This window comes from Mesocricetus auratus, unplaced genomic scaffold, assembly GCF_017639785.1.
Source record: "Mesocricetus auratus isolate SY011 unplaced genomic scaffold, BCM_Maur_2.0 Super-Scaffold_100006, whole genome shotgun sequence".
In the NCBI taxonomy this organism is placed as follows: domain Eukaryota; kingdom Metazoa; phylum Chordata; class Mammalia; order Rodentia; family Cricetidae; genus Mesocricetus; species Mesocricetus auratus.
Window position 1 is genome coordinate 74,128,802 of NW_024429190.1, and position 9,251 is coordinate 74,138,052.

At 42.9% G+C, this 9,251-nt stretch overlaps 1 protein-coding gene across 1 annotated transcript; it reads right to left on the bottom strand.

Annotated features, from left to right (window-relative positions):
• Positions 1 to 7,592: 7,592 nt before the first annotated feature.
• On the bottom strand, positions 7,593 to 7,993 carry LOC101828626 (60S ribosomal protein L34-like). The gene has a single exon (XM_040746616.1). It carries the CDS (start codon positions 7,964 to 7,966, stop codon positions 7,613 to 7,615), a length of 354 nt encoding a protein of 117 aa, XP_040602550.1. The 5' UTR covers positions 7,967 to 7,993; the 3' UTR covers positions 7,593 to 7,612.
• Between the last annotated feature and the right edge of the window lie 1,258 nt (positions 7,994 to 9,251).

A 9,251-nucleotide genomic window follows, 5' to 3' on the forward strand; every position in this document is an offset into this window, starting at 1 on the left:
ACTGACTACCTCTGACTTTCCTTTTAAAAGCACAACAGGAGTCAGTGATGAGCAATAATTATGTTTGCATCTGACAACCATGAGATCCACCCCCACACAGCTCTAAGAACAAGTCCCCTCTTCACCTGGTTCGGGACCCCTAACAAGAAGTGACCTGGAGCAAGAGGCTGGTCTTCCCAAGGGCTGTGGCTCTGGTAGGAATCAGGTGTGGGGATGATGAGAACAGCCTGCCACTCCCTCAGGAAACAGAAGTCCTGCTTGATTAACAGCGGTCCCCAGAGAATCCTTGCCACAGAAAGTAGTGGTTGCAGGGCGAAGATGGAAATTTAAACTCCGGAATGCCACACTGATTTTTCTATTTGCTCTTTTGAAAACAAAAACCATCTGAGAACAGTCCAGTGGGAGCCAACTTGGCAATATTTGTATTTGTAAGTGGAAAATAACAAAATGACTATGGTAAAAACTGTTCTGTTTTAAATATAAAATTGAGGATGTCAAGGCAATTGTATCTGTTGACATTAACTTGTGCTCCCAAGAAAGATACATTTACATCCTAGCCACTGGTACCCATGGAAGTGACCTTCTGGGAAACTGGTTCATTGCAGATGGAATCAAGTTAAAACGAGGTCATGGGGCAAGGGTCCTAACCTAATGTGACAGGCGTCCTCAGAGAAGAAGAACTTAGAAGCTGTGAAGACAGAGGCAGATACTGAATTGATAAGCCCTGAACCAAACTGGAAGGGTTTTCTGCTGGCCACAGAACCTGGAAGTGAAGACAAGGGAGGATTCCTCTACCAGTTTCAGGAGGAGCCAGGTGCTACTAGCATCTTTTTTTGTTTGTTTGTTTTGTTTTGTTTTTACGAGACAGGGTTTCCCTGTATTGTTTTTGGAGGCTATTGGTCCAGCCCGGCCTCGAACTCACAGAGATCTGCCTGCCTCTGCCTCCCGAGTGCTGGGATTAAAGGCGTGTGCCACCACCGCCCAGCGCTACTAGCATCTTAATTTCAGATTTCTAAACTCCAAAACTGTAACAATAAATATCTGTGGTCTTGACACACTCATTGTGTTGTTTTGTTATGGCAGTACTGGGAAACTAACAAAATATTTGTTTGCAGGTGTGGTGTTGTGGGGGGGGTGGTGTGGGGAAGTGTGGTGGAGGGTTAGATGTGTGTGTGTGTGTGGTGTGTGTGCATTGTGTGTGTGGTATGTGCATGGCATGTGCAATGTGTGGGGGTGTGGATGTGGGAGTGTGGGGGTTTGTATGTGTGGTGTGTGGGTGGGTGTGTGTGGTATATGTGTGTGGTGTGTGGGTGGATGTCAATGTGTGGGTGTGTGGTATGGGTACGTGGTCTATGTGTGTAATGTGTAGGTGTGTATGGATGTGGCTTGTGGGGTGTGTGTATGGTTTGATATGTATATGTGTGCTGTGGATGTAGGTGTGTGCAGTGTGTGTATATGTGTGTGTGGTGTATGGGTGTGTGTGGATGTGAGGGCTTGTATGTATGATGTGGTATCTGTATGTATGCTGTGGGGGGGGTTGGTGTGGATGTGTGTGGACATGGACGTGTGGTGTGTGCAGTGTGTGTGTGTGTGTGTGTGTGTGTTTTGGTGTGGATGTGTGTGGACATGGTGTGTGCAGTGTGTGTGCGTGTGCACTATGTGGAGCATGCATATGAACATGCAGTTGCCTGCATCCATGACTACCCGTGTAGAGGCCAGAGCCGGACGGACATCAGATATATTCCTGTATTGCTCTCCACTGTATTGCCTTGAGACAAGGGTCTCAAGATCAGTGAACCAGAAGCCTAGTGGTTTAGGCTAGCTGGCTGGCCGGTAAGTGAGCTCAAGGGGTTCACCGTCTCTGCCCTTCAGTGCTGAAGTTACAGATACTTGAAGGCATGCACAACTTTTTCCATGGATCCAGGGACTCTAGCTCAAATCCTAATGTTTGCAGAACAGGTGCTCTTGCCCACTGAGCCATCTCCAAGACCCCTAATAAAACACTGCTGAGTGGAGTTGGTCACTTCCACATCTAAAAGAGATTCTTGGTGGACTATTCTTTGAAAGTATCTTGTTCATTCCTTCACAGAGTGAAAAAGGAACTGCCTCGTACAGTAGATGCAATGGATGGATTTGGTATTTAGTATGGATTACAAATAGTCTCTCTTGCTAGGTTGGTTGCCAGATCAAACACAGATTGCCTTGCTAAATTTGAATTTCAGATAAATGAATAATTTTTAATACAAGTATGTCTCAAATGATGCATAGGATACAGTTACATTGAAAATTAGTCACTATCTGAAACTCAAATTTAACTAGGTATCCCACATTTTTACTTAAATTTGACAACACTATATCCTGCCTCATAGAGACAAGACCCCCCCTCTTCTGAATATTCAGTTATTTGCTGTTTGTTTCTATCCTTGAGACAATAAACAAAGTATCACATTTTGAATACTATCCAGCCTACTCTTCATCTTCAGTTGCAAGGGCCTCTAGTTAATTTGTGGATGCCATTAACAATTATAGATGGATGCTGGTGGCTGTGGTGAGTTTGCTTTGGGTAAGCACCATGACATCCATATAGCTTTTATAAAATGCTACACAATCAATAAAAAGAAATTAGAGCCATCAATTCTGAGTGTAAAGATGTAATCAGCATTCGGGGGCATGTTTAATTCTTTATTTCAATGTTGTAGCAAGCATAACAATAGAAGAAGAATTTTTCCCCTTTTGCCACCAAATTAATTGATTCTTTATAAAAAATACAATATGCCTCCTCACAGATAGTGCTGTTATTAGGAGACTTTGTAATCTGCAGTTTCAATCTTGTTTCTTATCCTCTCTGGACCACTGCTCCTTCATCTGTAAAATGAAGGGGATAGAAGATGCAATTCCAAGGTGTCAGGATTCTGGAATTAGCTGCAGGCCTCCTCAACCCCTCCCTGACTACTCCCTTTGCCACCCCACAGGTGACCTCCAGCAAATTTCCTCCCTGGGGACGGAAAGGCCTTTCTGAGCATAAAAGAAATGATTACCAAATTGACACTAGTAGTCTGACTACATATATCAATAAATTCTATGAACAATATTGAAAGACAAACAAAAAAACTGGAAGGAAATATCTGCATTTTACAATATAGGAAATTTAAACATGCCAAGAAGAAATGGAAAAGGGACACAGAGAGAGAGAGAGAAGATAATAGATGCAAAAATATTTCTATGTACTAGTGATTAGATATAAATGTTTTCAAGGAAAAACGCTATTTGCCTATCAAACTAATGAAATTCCTTTAGGAAACAATTGTAAGCAAGAAGACAGCACTCTCAGATACAGCCAATGTATGACTGTATGTAAGATAATGGAATAATTTTGGAAACCAATTTACTAATAGCTCCATCTCCTTGGTTTAAAAAAAACCCAGAAAGCTAAGCTACTTAATACTTTCGGCACAACTACAGATTCAACTCAAAGGGAAGTTTTGGTTGCCCAGCAATCAAAACACCACAGTCTGCTGAGGTGCTAATGGGAACAAAGAAGTCAGATTGGGTACTGGCTAGAAGAAGGTAGAAATAGCGACTCCCATCTTATGGTCAGTTGTGTAAATAAGGACATTTTCTTCCTGCTTTTTGATGTATACCTTTAGTAGTCTACCCTTTTCTAGCTTTATATAGGACGAAGACATGGTTAACTTTAAAACACAGTTTTTATTTTACAAAATACCACGCTGAGGCTCTACCTAAATAAAAGATTATCTCTCAGAAGCAAAGATGAGAGTCAATCCTGAACCAAGGAGGTAAGGGTCACAGTAAAAAGTAAGCCTGATCCAAGAGAATGACTGACTCATCCATTCCCCCACAGGTGAATCACTGACTGATCAGATAACAAGTTTCTGTTTTCAGGGGAGAAAGTGTTTCCCTGGACTCAGAGTCAGATGCTATCTTAGTTAGGGCTTATACCTTGGCTATGGCAACTCTTATAAAGGAAAACATTTAATTAGGGCTCACTTACAGTTCAGAGGTTAGGTTCATTATCATCATGGTGGGACATGGCGGTATGAAGGCAGACATGGTGCTGGAGGAGGTGAGAGTTCTTTACATGTTGATATACTGGCAACAGGAAGTAGTCTGAGTTACTGGGAGTGGCTTGAGCATATACAAGGCCTCAAAGCCCGCCTCCACAATGATAAAACTTCCTCCAACCAGGCCTTACCCACTGCAACAAAGCCATACCTCCTAAGCACCACTCCCTTTGGGGTTATGTTTTTTCAAACCACTACGGATGCTGAGGCAGGGATGTGTTGCTGTAGCTATGAAAGTTTAAATATGGGTAGAAGTCTTTAGATGCCAAGTATATAATATTCCATCAAACACAAAAACCACAATGTGCTGTAGGTCATGGAGCTGTATAATATGGGACAATCATTTCAGGTTGGCATTTAAATCATTTCCAGTGCTTATCGTCACAAATTATGAAATAACAACACACTCTGTGTCTTTGTAATAGATTCATAATTCCTAATTTGTAATTCCTAATTTGTAATAGATTCAAGAATGCGGTTGGATATAGTGATTCACACACAGGATCACAGCACTCAGGAGGTAGGTGTGGGAGGATTATGTCTGCTGGGCAAGCCTGGGCTACATGGAAAGACCTTGTCTCCAAAACAGAAAAGAAGAAAAAAATTAAGCAACAAAGCAAAAGTTACATTTATTTGGGATTTGAGGACTGGTTTTCAATTTCCATGGCCCTTTTTCTTCCTGGCACAAAAGCCAACACACAGCCTCAGTGTGGTCACAAAACTCATACAGGGTGTCACAACAGGGGCCCAGCCTCATTAACAGTGCCTCATTAACCCCCCTGCTTGAGGGAGGGAGGAAGGGGGGTCTCCTTCCCATGGGGCCTCCTGCTTTCTATCCATCTGACAAGCACTCACAGGGACCCTGGGACTGTGCCAGCTGCGTCTCTTCTCACAGTGTAAGATTTTACTTTCTTCTAAAATGCATACTGGGCTTTTGTGTTGTGCTTCTATGTAATAACAGCAGCCTTCACTCTGTTTGTCTCATGATTCACCTATTTATTTCATATTTCTTTAATCATGTTGCATGGTGCCTTAAGCCTTTCTAAGAATGGGATTAAAAGTACTGAAACAAGCAGAATACCCAACTTTAAATGGTTTAGATCATGAATATATTCATTATCTCCAGTAGGAGGAAGGATGAAGTCATGCAGAATTGCCCCAGCGATCGGCACCATCTCACAGGACACCAGCTCTCTGCACCTTTTTCTCTGGTCTACTCACCACATTGGATTTTCATCTCTGACTGGTTCCTTCACAGTCATAAGACAACTGCAATTACTTCAGTTATGCTCCCATGCCACAGTGCATAAAAATAGAAAAAAAATGCCCTTTATAAACCTGTTTAACACAGGGAAATCCTCAAAAATATGCAGCTGATTATTTCACATCTCGTCCAAAACTGAGCTGTACATGAATACCATTGACTGTAAACACATTGAGAGGCACACTGGAGAGATGGGGGGGGAGTAAGAGTGCTTGCTCAGCAATCATGAGGATGAGAGTTTGAGTCTCAGGGCCCACAGGACAAGCCAGGCATTCTTACAAAGGTCGGTAACCCCAGCTCCTGGGGACACAAGGATCACTGGGACTTAGAGACATCCCTGCTGCAAAGAAAGAGGTAGAGAATGATAGAGGAGGATACAAGATGTGTCTTATGGCCTCTACACGCATTCATGAGCACACACACACACACACACACACACACACACACAAAATAAATCTATTTCAAAGAAAGTAAGAAATGAACTTTTAGTCAGATGGAAAAGGAGGCATACAGTGTCAGTATGGATAAGATGGAAGGTGGGGCGGCCGAGCGGTGGTGGCGCACGCCTTTAATCCCAGCACTCCGGAGGCAGAGGCAGGCGGATCTCTGTGAGTTCGAGGCCAGGCTGGACCGATAGCCTCCAAAACAATACAGAGAAACCCTGTCTCGTAAAAACCAAAAAAAAAGAAAAAGATTCAAAGATGGAAGGTGGGGCAAAGGACAGGCAGATGCATGGGTACAGACATACTAAATTAAGCTGATGAGCTTTTCCAATTCTATGCCCAAGTTCAAGATGTCTGTCAAATATGTATCCACAAGACACTTAACACATTCTTTCTTTTTTCTCCCTCCTCCCCTCCCCCACCCTGTGTGTGTGTGTGTGTGTCTGTGTGTCTGTGGCTCTGTGTGTGTGTCTATGTCTGTGTGTGTGTGTCTATGTCTCTATGTGTGTGTCTGTGTATGTGTATGTCTCTCTCTGTGTTTCTCTCTGTGTGTATAAGTGTGTGTGCTGTGTATCTGTGTGTGTGTGTGTATATCTATGTCTGTATGTGTGTGTGTCTGTGTGTCTGTGTGTCTCTGTGTGTGTGACTATGTCTCTCTGTGTGTGTCTATGTCTCTGTGTGTGTGTGTGTGTGTGTGTCCCTCAATCACTCTATCTTTTAAAACAGAGTCTTCCCTGAACCTGAAGTTCATTAATTCAACTACACTGCTGGTCTGCAAACTTACTCAAGATCCTTGTGTCTCTGACTCTGGCGCTGGAATATGCGGCCATGTTCAGCTTTCTTATGTGGATTCTGGAAGATCAAACTTAGTTCCTGAAACGTAGGTCCACTTCAGTGCCTAAGCCATCTCCCCAGCCCACCTGGCTCCTTCTTTTACACACAGAAAGCTTCCTGGAATCTTCCTGAAGTAAATTTCCTAATGTATGTGTTTTAGCACTTATCAGTGCAATGCCTAATTGTTCTTTGTTTGACGTGACTGACGTTACCCAGACACATTTAGGGAATTCCATTCTTAGATGTTACACCCTTTCGCTCAATAACTACCAACCTTATCTGCAGATCTCACTATGGATAAGTTGCTCTACGTGACAATAAGAAAAACAAATTCCAACGGGCACCTCCTATTTACTGAAAGAAGTATAAATGTATGCTGATGAACAATGTTCCACCATGGACAACCACACACATATTCATCGTCTTATTTAATCCTTGTGAGGTTAGTACCATCATCAGCATTTTACAGATTAAAAACATTTATAACCATATTAATAATTAATAGTAAGTGGCCTTGGCCAGCCAGAGATAATAAGCCACAGAGTAAGAGTTTGACCTACTCATCAAATGGCATTATACCAGTTTAAGCCCTGTGTGAGGAAGAAGGAACAGCATTTGTCATATTTTATTATGGGATTGTACTTCTAAGAATCATGAACCTGAATAATTCACCATGATGCTTAGTACTTTGTTCTATGAAATAAGAAGCATAGTAGTTCAAAGGTACCCAGAACCAACACAGAGCCAAATCAAGGACAACCTAGGAAATCTCACCAACAATTGGCATCATTGCAATTCCTTCTCCCTCATCCTGACTCACAACTCAGCCTTCTTTGTTCATATATTCCTTTGGGAAATACTTCGGAACCAGGAATTTTCAGGATAAAAAAGACTAAGGAACAAAGTCCTCCCTAAATGCCATCTTCACTGTCAGCAACTCTCCTGCTGCCCAGATTAGATTTTTTTTTATTATTTAAAAAGCTGCATATTTATTTCGCTTTCTGACTCTGTGCTTGTGCCTTCAACACTTTCACAACAGTTTTCTGCTCCTCGATAAGGAGAGCCCGCCTGATCCTGTCAAGGTCACACTTGGCACACATGGAGCCATGGTAGGCCCTGATGACACGCTTCTTTGTCTTAGACAGTCTCATAAGAACTTCCAGTCTGACAGCACGAACCCCTCGAAGTCTGCCTGGACACACACCGCATGCAGATTTAGGTGCTTTCCCAACCTTCTTGGTATAAAGGTAAACAATCCTGTCGCCAGGGGTTCGAGACAGCCTAGTTTTGTTAGAGGCTGTATTGTAGGAAAGTCTACGTCGGTATGTCAGACGCTGGACCATTCTGAGCGCCTCTAAGCACCGTCCCCGGAAGAGCCAGATTAGAAATTTTTACAGAGAGATTTAACGTAGCATGTTTTTTTAGTTTTAAGCTCAGGAAATCAAGTTGATTATAATTATAAACTGGGTGTGGTAACATATGCCTGTAATCCCAACATTCGGGAAAGTGAAGCAGGAGAGCCATGAGTCTGAGGTCAGGCTAGACTCCATAGTGACTGAATTCTAACTCTGTTACAGAGTCAGATCCCTTCTCAAAAGAAAAGGTAATCGCAGGAAAGAGAGATGTGTATCGAGAGGAGAATCAGAGAAAGGAACGACCGAGACAATAAGTAACAGCTGCTTCTCTCCAACATCCTTCAGGTGACAAAGCACTGGAGAGTTTGGTCCAGCAAGAACCAGCACGTTCACAGACCCAAACGCGACCCAGACCATGGCTCCTTATGACTGCATCGGTTTCAGAGCTTGGTGCTCTGACCTCAGCATGGATTACAGGATCCACGGGGGCTCCGGATGCGACCCTGATTTCCCAGTGGCGAAGATGAGTGGTGATGGATGTTAACGCGCAGGAGGGCCATGGTGAAGATTAATGACTTATATTTTGCAAAGTGTTTTTAAATCCCCACTTGAGATCTGCTCATACAGCCGGCTGTTGCACGATTAGCATTTGCTTGCTTCAACTTGGTTGTTCCCGCCATATTTCAAGACCCCCAAAAAGACCTAGATTAAAGAGAATGCCCAGGACCCTGCTGATGGCTTTTAGATTGTGCTTCCCCAGAGGCTGAGGAGCTGACAGAGACAGAGCACCCCTATTCAGCACCTCCCTTTCCGACACACGCTGCGTCCCTGCATTCAGACGTGGGACCGAGAGCATACAAGCCACATTTGAACTGGTATCTGACGTCCCCCTCGAGGCCATGCTGCAGACGGCCACTACACTGTTGTATTTTTGGAACATTTCCAAGCTAATAGAAAATGATGTCTTACAGGACCATCGGAGGGGCAAGACTGAGTGGGGATTTATCTTGCTATTTAGGAAACTAATTGGTAAATAAGTTTGAGTGATAATCACAGAAAACTGCCTTAAAATGTGTAGCTTCTAGTCATCTAAAATGACTTGAAAAGATTATACTTATAACCTGATTATTCTTAGAAATTTTGAAACAAAACTCAGTGTTTAGATTCTATATTACTGTCTCCTTTCAGAGTGGAGTGGGTTTTTATTTTGGTTTGGTTTGGGGTTTTGGGGGGAGGGGTGATTTTTTTTTCTTTTCAAGACAGGCTTTCTCTG